At 46.1% G+C, this 21,500-nt stretch overlaps 1 protein-coding gene across 2 annotated transcripts in view; it reads left to right on the forward strand.

The window, feature by feature from the left end:
• The window catches only part of TOP2A (DNA topoisomerase II alpha), a 97,422-nt gene extending 92,489 nt beyond the window's left edge, over positions 1–4,933 (forward strand). Inside the window, exons 32-36 of one of the 2 annotated variants that reach the window (XM_069634567.1) lie at positions 1,092–1,144; positions 1,430–1,558; positions 1,648–1,776; positions 1,863–2,062; positions 3,187–4,933. In XM_069634567.1, coding sequence (XP_069490668.1) covers positions 1,092–1,144; positions 1,430–1,558; positions 1,648–1,776; positions 1,863–2,062; positions 3,187–3,363 — 688 coding nt within the window. In that variant the 3' untranslated portion in view covers positions 3,364–4,933. The remainder of the gene's footprint in view (positions 1–1,091; positions 1,145–1,429; positions 1,559–1,647; positions 1,777–1,862; positions 2,063–3,186) is intronic. The other variant, XM_069634568.1, reaches the window with a different exon arrangement.
• The last annotated feature ends 16,567 nt before the right edge of the window (positions 4,934–21,500 follow it).

Raw genomic sequence — 21,500 nt, forward strand, 5'->3', positions numbered from 1 at the left:
TTACAGCTCCCGCTCTCGGTGGCTCTTTGCCTGCCCACATAAACTAAATCTCATACATTTTTTTTTTTTTTAAAACTTGGTTGTTAAATGTGAGTAACATTTGCTATGTGACCAATGACTGCTTAAATGTACCGTTTGTTGCCTTTTACTGCATCAGCACTGATACCCCCTGGGTCTGGGCGTTAAAAGTTTCAAATAAATTGAGTAGCATGATTTTTACATTGCAATACAATATATATCCACTTTTTATTTGTCAAACCATTTGCTTTTGATGCAAGAATTTGCTTTTGAAGATGTATTCTCACTTGAGGGAACAAACTCTTGCTTGAACACTTTTATTCTTGCGTGCCACCTCTGGGCCTTTCCAAATAGTCACGTGTTGAATGTGACCTAGAGCGCTGCCTTCTGATGCATGTCGTCCTAGGCTTTTCAAAACACCAATGCATGCTTGCATGTTATTGCCCTAACTAACCTAGCGAAATCCTATACCAGCAGCCCTCTTGGCTGCAACCTCATGTTTAGAGCCGAGCAGGGCCCTGCAAAATGTGTTGCTCCAGATGGGTTGACTACAACAATGGTATATTGAATGATCATGGACTTTGCAATCCAAAACCTGCAGAGAGCTACAGGGTGCAGAAAAAGTATTTTTTTAATAAACTTAATCTTCTGCCCCTCCCCACACAATTCTGCTCAGCAGCCCACAATTTTAAGCTGTTCTAGCTCACCAACAGGTTGAACTAATGACAATGCCATAACTGCACTAGGAAAAACTGCTTTTCTGGTCCTGGTCTCTACGGTTAGACTAGGAGCAAGTTACATGCTTGGTGCCTCCTGGTTTAATGTTTCTGTTAGGCTTGGTCACCCCACGATATCAGACAAACATGAGTGGTACTGACTAGCAAAGTTAATTTTAAAGTTGCGTGGCTTTTGGAAGGTCATCCTGGGATCAAAAGATCTCAATTTTGGTGCAACTGTCAATACAGGTGCCTTACTTCACTGCACAGATGTACATTGAAAATCTTATTGTATTGAAGCATCATGTCTGGAAGAAAGTTATGATTGTGTGAACTATCATTTGTTTTCCCCTGTAGGAAAACCACAGCAAAAACGACTTCCAGTTTGAAGGCTTCAGTAGCTTCATCCGGTATGTAACAGTGTTGATTGGTGGAGGATTTATTGTGCGGTTAGTTTCTGAAGCAGCCTTTATTTGGCAACTTCTTTCGAGCAGGCCAGGCCAAGTCCATTTTTAACATTGCAACGAAGTCATCGCACTGGTTTAAAGCCTTTATTATTCCCCTGTAGTCCCTAGCCTAGATTGGCAGGATTTGTATGCTCTTTTTAGTTCTGAAATTTGGCATGCTGTCTATAGAAGTAACCTATTGGTTCTGTGCCTTGGCAACTTTAAGCTGATGGTTAATATTTTACTCAGTTGACATTGTAGACAGTGATGACAAAGCAAGTGGACCGCCCAACTCTGCAACCATCGCCACCAAGCCAGCAGCGGAGAAACCCCCACCTAAAAAGCGAGCGCCGCCCAAAAAAGCTGCTAGCACAGATGGTAAGTCTTTTCCCCTCTAGCAGTGGATGCAAGCACATCTGGGTAGATTTCAGAGTTGATTTACTGGTGCTATTTAATATATTACACAGTTGACCTTGTGGACAGTGATGACAAAGCAAGTGGACCGTCCAACTCCGCATCCATCGCCATCAAGCCAGCAGCGGAGAAACCCCCACCTAAAAAGCGAGCGCCGCCCAAAAAAGCTGCTAGCACAGATGGTAAGTCTTTTCCCCACTAGCAGTGGATGCAAGCACATCTGGGTAGATTTCAAAGGTGACTTACTGCTGCTGTGTTTCCACTACAGATAAGACGCAACCATCCATCCTTGATGCTCTGTGCAATCCGAAGCCCAGCAAAGCGAAACCTTCCAAGGCCATGTCACTGGATGCGGGCATGCAAAAACCAGTCCCCAAGAAAAAAACAGAGCAGCCCCGGAAGCGAAAGACCTACGACGACTCAGATTCTGAATTGGACTTTGGCACAAAAAAGACTACTGCTCTTAAGGTCAGGATGACGCTTGCAAATACTTTTGTTGGTTAGTAATGTTTGACCCGTGGTGTTTAAAACTACAGAAAGTGTGCAATGATTACCACCTTGAAGCAAAGGTGCTGCCCGTTGTGGCACATGCAGCAGGTTTTGTTCAGGCACCTTGACCTACTTCACTCATGCTCTTCAGGGTGCATGATCTACTGGCAAGTCAAGGCTACTCGCTAGGTTTATTTGAATTGTTACTTGTTCGCCGATTACTGTTGGGTCACATTTACTAAAGAATTTGGGTTAACTTTGATGAATTGCACCAATGGTGCAGAATCAAGCTTCTGCTAAACGCATGCACAATGCAGTTTTGACAAACGCCTGCACTTGCAGTACCATACTTCCCCTCAGATGGAAGGCGATCGATTTGATTATTTTAATTGTTTTTATAAGGGCCACCTTGAAAAGTACATGGGTGGGTATGGGGGAGGAACACATGCAAAGAATAGAAGTAATACATGCAATAAAAAGGCAGAGTTTCTAAAAATGGGAACACTGGTAGCGACCAGTGATGGAGGGTATAGGGTGTCTGTTCCTGGGACAGCGGGTAAAAAAAAAGCAGTTCAGCTCTCTAGGGTTAGTTTTAGAAGTTATTAGATCTGTACCAATAAGACTGACAAGTCTTATTGGGCGGTAGCCCTTGAATGCGGCAGTAAAGCTATTATCGTCACATTTATGGGTTGAGGGTAAGTGGAGTTTTACTTCCAGCACGCAGCTGGAGGTAAAAATGTCACCTTTGGTTGTTTTTTCGGCGCTATTACTGCCGACGGTAATGTCACCTCCTATGGACCCGATTGGGGGGCGGAGGGGGAATGGGCAGTAACCGTTCAACCGCTACTCCTAATCCGGTGCTAATGGTGCCGGACTGAGTAGCGGTAACACTATTTGTGCTGGCGGTATTACCACTGGGTTATCACCAGACTAGTGATGAGGCCCATGCTTTGTACTTCTACTAAATGTGAGCTGTAAACATAATTGCATATCTCGGAGTAATTGCCGAACGTTAGGCCTGTCTTGCTTCTAGCTAATGTATACTAATAGGTAGCTAGATTCATGTGCTAAACCATGTACCCACACTTTGTTTTTTCTCCTAGAAAACCAAAAAGAATGACGATGACAGTTTCCACGTGGTCCTCAATTCAGACACTGACTCGTGTGCACACACGCCTGCTCCAGCTGTTCGCGCAATGCCTGGCCGTGCCAAGAAGCCTATTAAATATGCTTTTGATTCTGATGATGAAGAAACGGATAATGAGGATATGTTCTGTTAAATCATATGCCCAGATTATAAATATTATGACTTCTACATGACGCTGGCTGGCATTTCTCGGGTGCTGGTTGCACCACCACAATCCTTTGAGATGTTGGGGGTACTCCAAAAAATGGACTAGTTTATTCCTAAATTATATTTGTATTTGACTAGCATTTTTAAAAAAAAATCTCTGGCGGCATGGCTTGCAGGAAGGAATTGGTCACCAAATGATGGCAACTTTTTGGGGCCAGCAATAACAAAAGGAGTCTCCTGTATGCTTGTAAAAGGTGGGGGGTTCATGCCATGGTATTGAATTGGGCTGGGGAGGGGGGGTTGGCGACGTGACACTTTTAAAACTGAACAGTATGCACTGATCTTCAAAGCTAGTTTTTAGTCGATGGGCGCTTTAGTGAAGCGACATTCCGTTTAATGACAATTTATAAGCAATCTGAAGTGGAAGCCTTGCTGAAGCTAGAAATGCTGAACGTTCATTCTTTGTCCAGTAATGGCAGTACCATGCCAGTTCTCAATCTCAGCATGTCGAGGCTCTGCAGTGAATCTTTGTCCACCAATGAAGAATGCCTTGCAACATTCCAAGCAGCTGCCTTTGATCCTGCAAGTTTGATTCCTTGTGGCAATTATTAACTTGCAACAATTGGCGCTGCTTCTTTTTAGTAGTACCAATTTTTTAAAAATATTTTTTTTCCAGTGTAAAAGCACCAGAAAGTTCAGACTCCTGTGTTTTCGTTTGCCTCTTGGTCACCAGAATCGGCAATCCACATGATTTGTCCAAACCCTTATTTGTTGTCTAAATTCTTACCTAAACCCCCTTGTTCCAGATACACCATTATCTAGCCAGACTGCATGAACACTCACAGAAGCAGTTATTTCAAAATAAAACAAATCCACTTGTAATATGCCTTGCAAGGAAGCATGTAGCATCACTTAAACGTGTAATTTCCCAGCAAGAAAACCACATTACTATTTATTACTCTGCCTTCCCTTAAGTGTTTGCTTAGAACATCCCTTGGCTGAAGCAGCTCTTTTAAGATGGTACCGGTTTTCGTCCGTGTTAGGTTGCACATCTTATCCAAACTGTTTTCTCAATGCATGACCATTAGCTGGACTAATGATGATGTACATTAGCCGGAATCCACGCTCATCTGTGTGCGGTCAAGAGGGCATGCTTTATCAAAAACAAACTTCTCACCATAAATCCACCTGTTGTCTGAAAATCCTGACCTCGTCTAAGCCAGTCATTCAGACTATTTGGCTCTAGTAGGACAAATTCTTGTAAATTATCGGGTTATCAAGTTTGGAAACTGCACCATGGTAGGGTCCTGCAAACTTATTTCTTGAGTTACAAATCCTGTATATCCACAGCTGAAATGTCCCTTGAGCAGCAATACATACTTTGGAAACATCGCTTGGATCCTGTACCATTTGCGCGTCTGCTGTGTAGATACGCTTTTGCTTACTCATTTTCAATGTTTGTCTGACTGTAAATATTTTCTGTACTTCCTACTTTTGTAATATTTCTACAACCTTTTCAAATGGTAAGCTTTTTGTAATAAATGGTTTTACATGGATTGGTCTGATTATCAATTGAATATATTTTGTATTGTGAACATGTTGCCATTGAACACTTGGCATCGCTGTGAATAATGGACAAGGTGTGGTCAGTTTGCAGATGTTGGGCTTGGTTGGTGTTCGTTCTTGGTCTGTAGAAGGTGCACATATGGGAGGGGGGGCTTGCACATCTTGTCTATGGCCCACTATTTGGTAACCATCCGTACCATATCCTCAGTGGATGCTGCTGAACCCCACTGTTCCCCTCATGGTGTACTGCTCCCTGAAAGATCTATAAACCACTGGGTTCAGATCACCTTTTAAGGTAAAGGGGAGTGGCTAAAATAAAAAAAACAGGCTTTTCTTCAATTTGCAATTGATACCTGTAAGAAATGAACCTCAAGGATTCCTGTCTGTTCTTCCAAACCCACTTCTCGCAGACATATATATTACTCCTGCTAGTAGAGATGTCCAGGTAGTGGTGGAGCTGGTAAGATTTCTAGACTACTCTAGCCTCTTACTGTGTTCACCCTATTGGTTTTCCAAATTTACCTCTTGCCTTTTTTATAGACATGTTAAATACCTTAAAATAAGAACGAAGATTATTTGAATTATGTTTTGAATTCCCTACTGTCTTGTTCAGACTTCAATCCAACGCAGGAGCTGCTGTGCCCCACATTCCCACTAAGATGTTGCGCTCTCAGCTGAACAGTTAAGTTTGAGACAGCCTGGGGGTAAAGGGGAAAGTGGATAAAATAACACTCAGACACTGGATCCTCCATCTTCATCCGATCTCTGCATAAATGAGAATTAATACAACATTCAATGCATTTCTAAACTTCCTAAATCAATATATTTTATTTGAAAACTTTCTTTATTGGCATTTTGACTTCAAACAAAAGCAAACAGTAAGGTCATGCGCAGATCATAGAGAAAAAGGAAAAGTGCCCCCGCCACCCCACTCCCCTCAAAATAGTGTCACCATGCCAAAGTCAATATCACCATGGTGCTGCCTTCGAGGATTCTACGTTGTGAAATGAGCTAGCATTTGAGTCCCTTGATGGGGAAGAATGTTGAGTCCAAAGCATCATTTGTTGAAAGCAGGTACGAGATGAATGGACTCCATATGTCCGGCGTGCGTACAGTGCTAAAGTCTTGATACAGTTGGTTTCTACATCTTTGCAGCATGTTAGGTCTTTCAACCAGAGCGCCAGACTTGGTGATGGTCCCCTGCCCCAGTTGTATGCGATTCTTCTTCGTGCAAGGACTAACAGCAGGCCCGCCAGTTTTCTTACTGCCTTTGGTAGCGTTTGAGTCGGGCTTAATATCGCCATTTTCGGTTCGAGAACGAGATCCGTTCCTATTGCAGAAGTTTTTTTCAAATACTGCTCCCCAAAAGGAGGCTACCGGAGGGCAGGACCACGCTAGATGAAGAAAGTCCGCTGCAGGCGCTCCGCATCTGGCGCACTCTGCTGATATGGAGACCCTCTGGGCGTGTAGTTTCGCAGGTGTTATGTTTGATGGAGGAAGTTGAAGTGGATCAGCTTGAATCTCGAGTTGATCGCTACTTTTTGAGTGAGCCCCAGCGTGTAGGACCATTCTTCGTCTGGAATTGCGCCACCCAATGTGTTTTCCCATCTTTGTGTTTGGGCAGGGTGGGTTCCGTTCGCTGAGGAGGGCTTTGTAGATGCTTGTAACTAGGTGCCCGTCTCCTTGAGCTTGAATTGTAGTATGGAGAAGCGGCCAGACAGGTGGTTGTTGCGGGAAGGTCGGCATTACCGACTGTAGCGAGTGGCCAAGCCTAAAATAAATGAAAACATCAAGGGCATTACTTCCTCTTTCTTGGGCTTGTTGCAGGGTCAAAGTGCCTTCTGGGAAAAGATAGTTCATGGAGTGTAGGTGTAACTTTTCTGACCAGAGCAGGAATATTTTTTAGTTTGTGATGGGAATTCCAGGAATGTGTTAAAGAATCATACCTGGTTCTTTTTACGGATCTTAGAGAAGATGAGAGTAATTGCTGGTAAAATCTTTCTACCTTCTTTCGCTTTGCAAAATCTTGAAAATAACATCAACTCCTTTCGAGTAATGTAGCATTTAAGAACCTTGACTCGTGCCTTTAAAACTGTATAATGTTCCAGTTATGATGGGCTTAAAAGGAATCCAGTTCTTCTTTCTTAATAAAGTACATAGTCTCTTTAAGAACTTGCAAACTTGTCCATACGCGCAAAGATGTACACGCGCAGAACTCACGCTGAAGAAAATAACGCGCCGGAGTGAAACACGCGCTGAGGAACACACGCGCTATGAAAACACGTAGAAGTCTTTTCTCACGCTTGCGTACACGCGCTATGAACTCACGCGCTGCAGAAATCTTCACGTGCTCGCGTACACGCTATGAATACACACACTGAACACGCGCTTTTACGAATTAAACGTGGAACCATTAACAGTGTAACATCACAGTTCTACTATTGAATTTACATTCACTTTCTCTAAAAGTCACGAATCTGAGCAACAGATTTACATATCCAAATAAAGTCACTTAGCTTAAGAATGTTTCTTTTCCAAAAGAAATTCCGAAAACTCCTGTGAACCTGAATACTTCTCCTGAACAACCCCGAATAAGTAGCCGCTCGACTGCCAAGATTTGAAAGTTCAAATCCCGTAGGCCCAAAACTTCAGCAGGAGCAGCTACAAACACGTCCTCTCAGCTGGGGTTACGACGATGAAAGGCAGAGAGTGACGGTTTAGAACGTTCATTGTTGTCCTGCAGTTCTCTCTAGCCAATCAAACCTTCTATTGTAAAACTCCATCTTGCCTTGTGCCAGAGCCAGGAATCTGTATAGAAAAGTCAAGGCCAAACCAACTGCAGTAGAAAACTTCTAACCCACACAGAAATAAAGGGGAATAGAATAATTAAAGGAAACCTGACAGTATCCCCCCCTTCTAATGCCCTGTCCCTGGGCCAATCCTATGTGGATTTTTAGCATGAAACTTAGCAACTAACCTAGGAGCATGTACATCAGAGGAATCCTCCCAGGTACATTCGTCTGGTCCATATCCCTCCCAGTCAATCAAATATTGCAACCGTCCCCTCACTTTCCTGGAACCCAAAATTTGATTAACTACAAACTCCTCCAATGAATCCTCCATAATCACAGGAGGGGGATGAGTTCTATACCTGGTGCCTGGACTAACTGGTTTCAAAAGACTAACATGGAAAGTGGGGTGTACTTTCAAATTGTTTGGGTAACTTCAGTCGTACTGCCACTGGATTTGATTTTTTTCAACCTCAAATGGACCTACAAATCGAGGACTAAATTTATTCTTCCCCTTAATTCTTAAATGTCGGGTAGAAAGCCACACTAAGTTCCCTACCTCATACTTGGGACCAGCTTTCATTCTCGCATCCGCACCCTTTATATCTCAATTTGCCTTTTCCAGTACCTTTTTTGCTTTATCCAGATTATTCTTCATCAGCAACACCAGGATTCCCTGAATCTTCCAAAACCTCAAAACTCGAAAAACAAGGATGAAAACCACGTCCCAAATAGAAAGGCGTCTGAAGTAGCATCCTTATCACAATTGTTGTAGGAAACTCAGCCAACCACACCAGATCAACCCATTTCCCATCCTAGGAGCAGGTGAGTCGGTCCCCCTTGCGTGACCCTTTCCATGTGTTTTTAAGCCCAAAAAGTGCCCCAGGCCCCTGTGTGCCCCGAGCTCCCGAGCCCCCCTTCCTGGTTCTTCCCCTCTCCCCGCCTCCCATCCCGGCCCCTGCCCCTGATTGGTTGTTGCGGCCGAGGCAGCGGCGGTGTACCGACCCGCTTCCTGCACCTGCTCCTATTTCCATCCTAGGAGCAGGTGAGTCAGTCCCCCTTGCGCGACCCTTTCCATGCGTTTTTTTAAGCCCAAAAAGTGCCCCAGGCCCCCGTTTCCTGGTTCTTCCCCCTCTCCCGCCCCTGATTGGTTATTGCGGCCGAGGCAGCGCCGGTGTACCGAACCGCTTCCTGCACCTGCTCCTATTTCCCATCCTAGGAGCAGGTGAGTCAGTCCCCCACTTCCCCGCCTCTAAAATCTCTTCCTGATCCCATCCCTCCCGCCCACCCCCCCCTCTGATAGGCCCCTCGACATTTATCACTGGTCCTCCCAGGGCAGCCCTCTGCCCGGCAGCCCCCAGCGGCTAAGGGCCCCAAGGCCAAGGGCGGCTCCAACAGAGCCGACTCCAAGATGTGTCTGCAGGTGTCCGCAGGGGAAGCCAATGAAGCCAGCAACTAACACACCACCAAAACCATGAGTGTGGTATGGGTGGGGAGTAGAGCAATCACTCCACTCCAGAAATCCCATGCCACTCTATCTTTCCCCCAAATAACAGATTGCCATAATGTTAGCATGCCCACTCTTTGATAGAACTGTGAAAGTTAGCATGTCCACTCTTAGATGGAATTATGAATGATAGCATGCCCACACTTAGACCTGTGAAAGTTAGCATGACCACTCTTGGATGGAATTGTGAAAGTTAACATGTCCACTCTTAGATGGAATTATGAATGATAGCATGCCCACACTTAGACCTGTGAAAGTTAGCATGCCCACTCTTGGATGGAATTGTGAAAGTTAACATGTCCACTCTTAGATGGAATTGTGAAAGTTAGCATGTCCACTCTTAGATGGAATTATGAATGTTAGCATGCCCACACTTTGATAGAACTGTGAAAGTTAGCATGTCCACTCTTAGATGGAATTATGAATGTTAGCATGCCCACACTTAGACCTGTGAAAGTTAGCATGACCACTCTTGGATGGAATTGTGAAAGTTAACATGTCCACTCTTAGATGGAATTATGAATGATAGCATGCCCACACTTAGACCTGTGAAAGTTAGCATGTCCACTCTTAGATGGAATTATGAATGTTAGCATGCCCACACTTTGATAGAACTGTGAAAGTTAGCATGTCCACTCTTAGATGGAATTATGAATGTTAGCATGCCCACACTTTGATAGAACTGTGAAAGTTAGCATGTCCACTCTTAGATGGAATTATGAATGTTAGCATGCCCACACTTAGACCTGGGAAAGTTAGCATGTCCACTCTTGGATGGAATTGTGAAAGTTAGCAAGTCCACGCTTAGATGGAATTGTGAATATTGGCCTGCGTCGCTTCTAGATGGAACTGTGAATGTTAGCATGTGAAAGTTGCATTTAGAAAGTGTGCCCTACAGCCTCTCCGTCAAGTTTAGAAATGTGCCCAATAGCCTCTCTGGCAAATGGAATTTAGAAGTGTGCCCAATAACCCTCTGTGAAATTTAGAAGTGTGCCCAATAGCCTCGCTGGAAAATTTAATTTAGAAGTATTCCCACTAGCCTCACTGGAAAATGGATTTTAATAGTGCGCCCAGTAGCCTCTCTGTGGAAAATAGAATTTAGAAGTTTGCCCAGTACCCTATCTGGGAAAGTTGCATTTAGAAGTTTGCACATCGAAAGAGCAAATCACCCATGATACCACACCCCACGCTTACTCTCTCCTTTACATCACCACTCAACTAGAAAACAGAGATACTATGACACCATTCGGTATAACTGTTCCCATACGAACATCCACTGCTTACTCCACATCATTCTATGTAAACACTGCTGGTCTCACACCCCAGCCAGGCGTTTTCCTCAGGCCTAACGCAGCCACATCCGTTCCGGATAAATCCTGCCAGAACGAACACATTCTCCTGATCTCTCAACCACCACACCGATCAATAAGAAGCAGCTATTACACGTGTACCGCACGAGCTGCACACATCCGGTGCACACACGCACCTTTTGACTCTCCCTACTCTCTACTGATCTGAACTTCCGTTCCCAAGGGCGTTCAACCTACCAGCGCCATCAGACCATACCAGTGGTATATAAGGCGCTATATAAGTGCAAAATAACATAACTAGCTTGTAGATAACCTCTTAGAAATTTCTCTAACTCCTGGTTGACTCTCTCAACTTGTCCATTAGCCTCTGGATGATACCCTGAAGTTAAACTAACCTCCACTCCCAGTTTTTTACAGAAGGCTCTCCAAAACATTGAGATCCCCCGTCTGAGAACTTTACAAGGAAGACCATGCAACCTAACCACTCCTTGCAAGAAATTGAGCCAGTTTTTCCGCAGTAACCTCTCCCTCCATCGGCAAGAAATGCGCTTATTTAGTAAGAAGATCCACCACAACTAAAATAGTTGTACAGCCTTTATCCAGGGGAAGCTCACTGATGAAATCCATAGAAATCGTGTGCCAAGGTCGAGGAGGAACAGGTAACGGCTCCAATAAACCATGCAGCTTCCCAACTTGACTTTTTGCCTGCGCACAGACTGCACATGTCTTAACGAAGTTCAAAGTATCTTGACGAACCTTCTACCACCAAAAATTCCTACGAACTAATTCCAGTGTCTTCCTGAAACCTGGATGTCGAGACGAGATCGATTCATGGCAATTCTTCAAGATCTTTTCTCTTAACTCAACTGTGGGCAAATGAAGCTTGTTATCAAAAAAGGAAGACCCTCCTTTAAGCTCCTAGCTGGATCCAATTTCACCCACTCTTCCATCTTCTGTAAGGACTTAGATTGGCGAACTTCATTCAACGCATCCATACCTTTGAAAACTCCAGCTAACAGAAAGCGTTCAGGAGCAATAATCTGTTCTGGTTCTTGAACCACTTTCGCCTCACTTCCAGGAAATTGGCAGGATAGTGCGTCTGTTATTCTGTTTAAACTTCCGGGTTTAAAGGTCACTACAAAATAATATTCTGCAAAAAATAAGGACCAACGAAGTTGTCATTGAGACAAAGTTTTAGCAGACTTCAAAAACAATGAATTTCTATGATCCGTGAGCACAGTTACTGTGTACCTAGCCCCTTTAAGAAAATGTCTCCATTCTTCAAAAGCGGACTTGATAGCTAGCAATTCACAATCTGAAATCGTATAATTAACTTCTGCCGCAGAGAACTTTCTAGAAAAAAAAGCTACTGGATGTAACTGACCAGTTGTTTCATGTCTCTGTGAAAGTACCTCCCCCATCGCTAGATTGGAAGCGTCCGCTTCCACAAAGAAAGGTTTGGAAATATCTGGTTGTAAATCTTTTCTTTAATTCTTGAAATTGGCTTTTTTCCAACTTGGCAAACAAATGATTTTCACGTATTTTTGCAAAACCAGACGAACATGTCTGATGTTGATCCAAATCCTGAAGAAAAAAATCAAAATATCTATATATACAACTACAAAAATATCCAAGAATTCTCTAAAAACTTCATCAATAAAATACTGGAAAACCGCTGGAGCGTTGCATAGTCCGAATGGCATCACTTGATATTCATATAGTCCAAACCTGGTCTTAAACGCTATTTTCCATTCATCTCCTTCTTGCACACGCGCTAGACGATAAGCTTCCCTCAAGTCTAATTTAGAAAAAATGGTGGCTCCCTGAATTTGATTAAGCTTTTCTGAGATGAGAGGAAGAGGATACCGGTTCTTAACTGTGACCCTATTAACTGCTCGATAATCTATGCACGTTCGGAGGGTTCATCTGGTTTAGGTACAAAAAATAAAGGTGAGGCTGCAGGAGACTGAGAATGACGAATAAAACCTTTTGCCAAATTCTCAGTTAAATATTCTTTTAAATAGTAATTTTCTTTCTCTGTAAGGGCATATACTCTGCTACTAGGCAAAATTGCTCCTGGCTCTAACTCAATTTTACAATCGAAGGATCTATGAGGTGGTAATTCGCCTGCCATTTTCTCATCAAAAACATCCCAAAAATCTTGATAACATTGTGGAAGTTGTCCAACAACTGCTCCAACATCATGACCTCCAACCCCAAACTCGGCCAAGAAACTAGACACTGAATTTCTGTTTAACCTCTCCCTCAAAAGGCCTTCCCGAGAAACAATTCTCTTGGCAGAAATCTGATTGCATATCAATTGTCCTAGCACTCCAATCAATCAAAGGATTATGCAGAGTAAGCCAAGGCATTCCCAAAATTATCTTTAACAAAGGGGCATCAATCAACTCAAAAGATCCTCACTGTGACCCCCGGTTAACTCCAGAATCAAAAAACTAGTTCTGTGAGTAATTGGACCTGAAGAAAGAGAAGTCCCATTAACTGCTCTAACTTGCTCAACAACCTCCTTCTCCAGCATTGGATCTTTAATGGATTCACATGCTTAGAATATTCCCCGTCGTCAGGCTGGAAATCCTCGGTAAGTTTTATATAGACATTTTCCATAGGAAAAATTCGGACACTTTTGTGTCCTAGCTACGTCGTTTTGGGCCGCGCACGCTGGCGCCACTAGGACGTAGGGGTGTATATATATATATATATATATATATATATATATATATATATATATAGCTCCGCCCCAGCGGCTCCCTCAGATTTCAACCGTCTTCCAAAGTGGTGGGATTACCTCGCGTATCTGCTATTTTGTTAGGTTGTTCTTTCTACTTCTGCAACTGTTTGTTCTTCTTCAGAGAATGTCTGGAAAGGCGTTGTTACGTGCGGCCTTAAGGTGTACGAAGGGGATGGTCATATGGACTGCATTTAGTGCCTTCATCCTCACCACACGGCGGACACTTGTGAAATTTGTCAGGGTTTCTCCCAGAAAACCCTCAAAGATCGAAAAAGACGCCTGGTTGATTAGCTCAATGACGGAGCGGGTGCATACCCGGCATCGGAGGTGGGCTCCACAGCCTCAAAAAGTAAGTCGGAACCCCCGACGAAGGCACGTGCTGTTGAAAAACGAACCTCGGAGTCGGCCGAAAAATGACCCTCGGAGAAAGATTCAGAGAAACATTCGAAGGCCTCCTCCTCTTCACACAAGGCGTCTTCTTCCTCCTCATCTAAAAATGAGAGAAAAGAACCATCTAAATCCTCAGACCGTCATAAGTCTACCTTGAGTCGAGAGGCCGCGGCCAGCAAGTCTGCGCCAAAAGCAGCGGGAACACCCCAAGGCCCTGCGTCACTGGCTTCGCCGACGACCCGCTCGTCAACACCTGTCATCGGCAGCTCCTCCCACATGTCAGACTGCGGCGGTAGGAAACATATCGTCGACGGTGGTCCTGTCGATGGGATGGCAACCGGAGGTTTTCGATCCCGTCCCGCCGGCTTCAACCAGAGGCGACTTTCTCCATCTCGTCGGCTGACGAGGAACGCGACACGGTCGCGTACCCAATCGATCTGGGTCTGCAGCCGACCAGTGCGATGTCGCTCTTGGGTGTGGGTTCCATCCCTACTACCTCGTCATTACTGAACCCCCAGGCGGTTCTGTCCTTGGAGGTGCTAAATACGCTACAAAAACTATTACAGCGTTTGGACACACATACCCCAGCCTGGGGCCCCGACATGGATACAGTCTACTACGCCATTCGTCGATGAGCCGGGCCCGGCTCCTCACTCGGCGACAAGGATTACGGCCGCTTCCCACGCGCCGGAAGATTGCCCTACCCTGCAAGAAGGAGAACTACAGGACTGACCGTGAGGGATCAGGTTGACATCTCACTATCCCCCCTCAAGAGACCCAACTTGGGACTCTGAAGCGGAGATGGAAACTCCGAGAAGCCTGGCACAGCCATCGCCACCTGACAACGTGGGTGCATTCCATGCCATTATGAGTAAGGCGTGTTCAGAGTTTGGCCTAAAAAGGATTGTTTTCTTTTTGATCATATGGGCAAGAGAAGGAAATCCATATTCGCCATCCCGATTTTGGATCATGTCTGGCAAGAGGGCCTGAAGACCATGCGGCACCCAGTCTCTGAACCGGCAGTGAAAGGTCGTTTGGAGAAGTTCAAGGCTCCGGAATCGACTCCCAAGTGCCTGACGTCCCAACCTTCGCCGGAGTCTGTATTGGCGGCGGCGAGAAAGGCCAGGTCTCAACATAAATGCACTACCCCTCCAGACAACGAGGCCAGGAGACGGGATGCTTTCGGCAAGAAGGTGCTGTCCGTCGGCGCGACTACAGTTAAAGCAGCCAACTCCTTGGCGATTGTCTAGGTATGACGGGGAAATGTGGCACCGACTGGCTCCTATCTTGGAGCATTTGCCCTAGGAACATAGAAAGTCTGCAGTGTTGCTAGTGCGGGAAGGAGAGGAGGCCTCCAACCATGCTATGAACATTGCCGTCGACCTAGCAGAGTCCGGTTTTAAGCAAATCAATAATGGCGTAGTTCTACGTAGATAAGCCTGGCTCAAGTGTACTACGTTCAGACCAGAGGTGCAATATAAAGTCTTGGATATGCCGTGTGAAGGGTAGCAACTGTTCGGTGAAAAAGTTGATGAGGCCTTGAAGGGCATGAAAGAGGATACTGACACGGCACTGTCACTCAGAGCCCTCCAGAGTGGTAGGAATGTTCGTCCTTTCAGAGGGGCCTCTGGTAACTCCCGGTTTGGGTCATCTAGAGACCGAGGTTTCAGCCGACCCTCCTACTCGTCCCAAGGCTACAGGCGTGCGGCCCAGTGTTCTCGTAGAGGCAGAGATTACCAAACCTCCAGACGGCAGGGTGCCTCCCCTTCGTCGACGAAAGATAAACCAAGTACCAACAATGACATGCTTCAGGGCGTCCTGGGGAGTCGAGTGTCTCGTCGCATCGACGAGTGGGAGCGCATAACAGACCGATAGTTTTGGGCACGATTCATCTGGGCCACCCTCTACAGTTCAATGGGCAAGCCACCACACATTTCACCGGTCTTCTCGGCCCAGCCCCACCTTCAAATACTACAGGAGGTGGCTTATGCTGCAGAAAGGGGCTATAGAACTGGTCCCGGTGGCAGAAAAAGGACAGGGAGTGTACTCCCGGTACTTTGTCGTCAAGAAACCAAATGGAAAATGGCGTCCCATTCTGGATCTACAAGCGCTCAACAAACTGCTGAAGAATTTAAAATTCGAAATGCTGACGCTTCAGGAGGTGATCCGATTGATACAACCCGGAGATTATTTGTCGTCGCTAGACCTTCAGGACGCATACTTCCATATCCCGATGCGTCGAAGGCACAAAAGATTTCTGCGGTTCGTCTGACGAACCCACTATCCGTTCAAGGTCCTCCCGTTCGGCCTAAAATCGTCCCCCAGGATGTTCACCAAATGACTGGCTCCAATAGCAGCCTGGTTAAGAAAGGAAGGTCACCATGTGTACCCTTATTTGGACGATTGGCTAGTGAGGGGACTGTCTCCAGAAAGGGCACAAGAAAGCCTAGATGCCACCCTGTCCCTCCTGCAACGTTTGGGCTTCGCAGTGAACTTCAACAAGTCCTCGTTAAAGCCTTCAAGGACCTTGATCTTTTTGGGGGCAGAGTTCCACACACAGTCTGGACTGGTGAAGCCATCCCTCGAAAGGATTTAGACTGCAACAAAAGGCATCGGAATGGGAGGTTGACACCAGAGTGTCAGTACGAAGATACATGTCCCTGCTGGGGACCATGTCGTCCTGCATACCCTTGATAGACAACTGTCGCCTCTTCATTAGGCCTCTTCAGGAATTCTTGGCGGATCGATGGGCGCAGAGTCGAGGACGCTGGTCGGACAAGTTGACCAACGGCCAGCTCGTGCAGGCGCTTCAATGGTGGAGAATCTCCATACACCTAACTAAGGGAATGCCCTTACTGGAGCCTGCGTTCCAGAAGACAGTGGGCACGGATGCTTCTCTAACTGGGTGGGGAGCGCATCTGGACTCCTTACAGGTTCAGGGTCGTTGGTCATCGGAAGAGTCCTCCCTCCACATCAACCTGCTAGAGTTGAGGGCGGTGCGTTGGGCCCTAAAATCCTTTCTGCCACAGATAAAGGGCTCAGTGGTGAGAATCATGACCGACAACACGACAACCATGTTTTATCTACGGAAGCAGGGAGGAACTCGCTCCAGGAGCCTGTCGGCGGAAGCCCAGGAGATCTGGCATTGGGCCCTACAACAAGACATAAATCTGTTGGCGTACCACTTACCAGGAGTGAAAAATGTGCAAGCAGACGATCTCAGCAGAGAGATGAATTGTCTACATGAATGGGAACTGAACGATCGGCAACTGCACCGTGTCTTCGCAGAATGGGGTCATCCGGCCCTCGATCTCTTTGCGACGAGAGACAACAAGAAATGCTCCCAATACGCGAGCAGGTGGCCACAACCAGACTCGCTGGGGGATGCGTTCTCCTTCCCGTGGACGGGCAAGTTTCTGTATGCCTTCCCCCCCCCCTTACCTCTCCGTCGGACTCTGCAATGGATCCACAGATATCCTTGTCGGGTGATCCTGGTGGCGCCGTATTGGGCCAGACAAGTGTGGTTCTCCGATCTACTTCACCTCTCAGCGGCAGAACCAATGAGGTTCCAGAAGATCCCCAACCTTCTGTCTCAGGAGAAAGGGACCGTTTGGCATCACGACCCGGACAACCTCAGTCTGACGGCCTGGCTCCTGATTTCGCCGAGTTTGACGCGTTAGCGATTCCAGCGAATTGGCGTCGTATTTTGCAAGCCGCAAGGGCACCTTCCACGAACACTTCATACACATACAAATGGAAAAGGTTCTGCATATGGTGCGCAGGTCAACCGGGTCTGGTCCCGCGGGCGATCACACCGGAATGACTCCTACCATACTTGTTGCTCCTGGAAAATAACGGGGTTATCTGTTTCATCCATAAAGGTGCATCTAGCCGCCATCTCGAGATTTACTCGGAAGAGACATTCCACTCCACTGTTCAGTGACCGCCTAGTTAAACACTTCCTTTAAGGGTTGTTTTGAACCTTTCCTCACAAGAAGAAGTTTCCTCCGATCTGGAGTCTGAACCTGGTCCTGGCAGCCCTGATGAAACCCCCTTTTGAACCAATGTCATCGGCATCATTAAAATTTTTGTCTTGGAAATTGGCTTTTCTGGTGGCCGTTACTTCTGCTCGTCGCCTGTCGGAAATATAAGCTCTAGTGATCGACCCTCCGTATTTGAGGTTTTTCAGTAATAAAGTCGTGCTGGCCACTAAACCGCATTTCATACCTAAAGTACCTTCCATGTTTCATAAACACGCTGCTATAGTGTTGCCTACATTCTTTCCAACAGTCTTCAGTGGTAGAGAAGACTCTCCATACTTTGGACATAAAAAGAGCTCAACTCTTCGTAGCTTATGGTCCTGCGGCTAGGGGTAAAGCAATTTCAAAACAAGGACCATCCAGATGGGTGTCTCCGGCCATTTCTTATTGTCATTCCAAGGCCGGAAAGCCGCTAGAAAAGCGTCCAAGGGACCATTCAACGAGATCTACATCGTCGACGGCTTTGTGGGCCGGAATTCCGCTGGGGGATATCTGCCAGGCGGCTTCCTGGTCGGTACCACATACGTTTACCCGACATTACTGTCTCGCACAGCAACATGCTGAAGATACACAGATGGGGTGGGCAGTACGTCACCTGTTCCAATAAGGTAAGCCCCAAGTGGGGTTGCATCCTTCGGCAACTATGCTTTAAAGTGTTGTCTTTTACAGTGAACATGCTATAATGTAATGTGTTGCCATAGTAAGTGGGCACTGTGCATGTACAGTGAACATGCTATAATGTGTTGCCATAGTAAGTGGGCACTGTGCTTGTACAGTGAACATGCTATAATGTAATGTGTTGCCATAGTAAGTGGGCACTGTGCTTGTGATGTTGGTTTGCATACACGCCTCCAAGGTTGGGGGATACTGCTATACAATCTATTCTAAGCATGTGAATCCTTGAAAGATCCAATGCTGGAGAAGGGAATAGTTTCTTACCTGTAACTCCATTTCTCCAGCATTGGTATCTTTCATGGATTCACATGCGCCCGCCGGCCTCCCCTAAGCATGCAAACCAGAGATCCCCCCCCTATACTACTTTGGGGGCTGAAATCTGAGGGAGCCGCGGGGGCAGAGCTATATATACCCCTACGTCCTAGTGGCACCGGTGTGCGCGGCCCAAAACGACGTAGATAGGACACAAGAGTGTCAATTTTTCCTATGGAAAATGTCTATATAACTTACCGAGGATTCCCAGCCTGACGACGGGGAATACTCACATTGAGTTAAAAACACCCTAAATCTCTTAGTCTCCTTGATAACGTTCAGGAGGCGCCATGGGAACCGGCATAACTAAACTTCTAACTCCTTCACTAGCATGGCAGTAATAAATGTGATAACCGGTCACCTTCCTCCCTTACTAACAGGTGGAGAACCTGACCCCCCAGCCATCTCATCCTCCCTCCTTGCTCCCATCTGCTGAATTTGTACCACTTTTCCATTTAAATCCTCCACCTTTTGACTAAGTGAAGCATTCTCACTACGAGATATTTTTAACTCTTCCCGTAACTCCCGTATCAAAGATCCTAGAGCCTCCATTGAGGTTTCGTCGGGGTTCATGTCAGCTCAGGCGGACTAAGGTTAATGGCCTTTCATTCTGTCAGGCTCAGAGATATCCTGTGTCCGCGGAAGCTGCTGAACCCCCGACAATCCCCCTGAAATGTAATCCTCAGAACCAGTTTATACTCTGCTCTGTTAACTACACCCCAAAGGGAAAGGGGGAAGTGGATAACATAAACACCAGGCTGGCGATGTCTAGACTAGCTGATGCCGAACCTGCAGTGAATACATAAGAACACACAAAATCCAAAAAATTACTTAAAGGCATGGTTTAGTAAAACATTCTATTGTCCCTACGGGTCGGCCATGTTTCTTTAAGCCTAAGTGGCTCGATTTTAGAAAACTTTCCTATGGACCTTACCCGAGTTTTCGTCCATTAAACGCACGCAAAAACAAGCACCAGGGAGCCGCCATTTTCTGATAATCCTATCTTTTCCCCCATCGCCCTGGCTGACCTGCTTTTGCGGCACTAAATCAATTCCCCCGCCCCTGAGCCTGTCATCAGCAGAATCGTACCGCCCATTTCCCAACGCCAAAGCACGTCTTGTGTCAGCATTCGCTGCGCTTCAGCTAATGACGTGTCGCCATGGAAATGGCAGGATGCCTCTTTCCTCAATAAGTATAAACAGACCGTTTCACAACACACAGCAGCAGATTTTCGATTCCATTCCTCTCTCTGTGTTACTTTGAGTATTCTGTGACTCGTTTCAGTGCTCTGGTCAGCTACCTTCGCCGCTTGTAGCCTGTGTGAACAGATACCAGTACCACCGCCATAAATTATTTTAGTTTTTTTAACACACAATGGCTACAATAATGCCCTACATGTACGAGCCTGGGTATACCGAGGAGGAACTACTGGAAAGGGAAGCACGCGAAAACGATGGGGATTCGGACGGCAGTTGGCAGGACGAATCAACAGATGAAGAGCCTGGGCCTAGTCGAATGGACGGCGTCTCCACCTGGTGCACATGCAATCGGTGCGAGCTAATGCCGACCGAGGAGAACTGCTGCTGCCATGAAAACTCCGGATGCCTGGCCTACATTTCGGAAGGCGAGCCACGACCGCAATGCATCACCGAGCTGCCAGACTTCAGGGCAGCCTGCCTCACACGGGCCGTGTTGAGAATAATGATGGTGCTTATGCACGAACATCGCAACTGTTGGTCCTCGTAATCCGAGTAACGAGTAAGTATACTCTGCTTGTCATGCCACTCCTATTTCATGTTCTTCTACTATATCCAAAATTACATCTACATATCATTGTAACGCATGTAAGTCGTTCAATAGTGTGCATTGTCTAGATAGCATTTGTCCGTGCAGAATGCCATTAGTTACAAGAATTGTCATTGACAACAAACGTTTATTAAACTTATCTTGGTCATTTAAAAACAGTTTGTTTCATTCCTTTTCACAGGTGGTACAGGCTGGTGGCCTATCGTTCCTTTACATGGTGGCTCCACGGGAGGCTTGGGCACCGCGTTCGAAGCGCGATACCCGCCTGTGCCGTTCGTGCCATTAGAGAAACGTTCCCGAGTGACAGCGGTCAGTACAGGGGATTTTTCTCTCGCTGTGCGGCAACCTGAACTGTACAATGTTTAAAGTCTTGTATTTTTGTGTCATCAAAATAAAACACCACATATATTTTAACAACGGTTGTTTCGATGTTTTAAATTAATCAAGTGTGTCTCCATTCAAGGATGGACGTCGGACATCTGTGCTCCGAATGGGTGAAGGTCTGGTCGCTGTGAAGCAGGGTGGTCACTATCTATCTAAGCTAACATAACACATTCTCGATAATGCATGCACTAAATGACACTTGTTCAAAGTCTTTCAGTAGGTTATATCTCTATAAAAGTCACACATATATCTATACTAACAATTACCATTGGATTATACAGGCCTTGGGTCTTGACCACTATAATGCACCGGTTGAAGTGTGGGTCTGTGCTCACAAGAATCTCCGGTATGTGGCATGTTATTGATAAGCAACGATTTGCTATCATTGATTTAAAGACGATATAGTATATATTGATATAAAGGCGGTTGGCGCCGGTGGATGCGCGCTGGCATGGGGGGCTGTCAGGGGCGCGAAAGGCCAAGGTGCCAAACTACATGTGCACTTCAAAAGGTGTCCCACGCCAAGGGGCCTTCGGTCACATGGCCTCCTCAGACCCCGTGTCTCCAGCCAGGCCTCCCCTTGAAGCAGGCCGCC

This window comes from Ambystoma mexicanum, chromosome 13 (assembly GCF_040938575.1).
Source record: "Ambystoma mexicanum isolate Mex_15411 chromosome 13, UKY_AmexF1_1, whole genome shotgun sequence".
In the NCBI taxonomy this organism is placed as follows: domain Eukaryota; kingdom Metazoa; phylum Chordata; class Amphibia; order Caudata; family Ambystomatidae; genus Ambystoma; species Ambystoma mexicanum.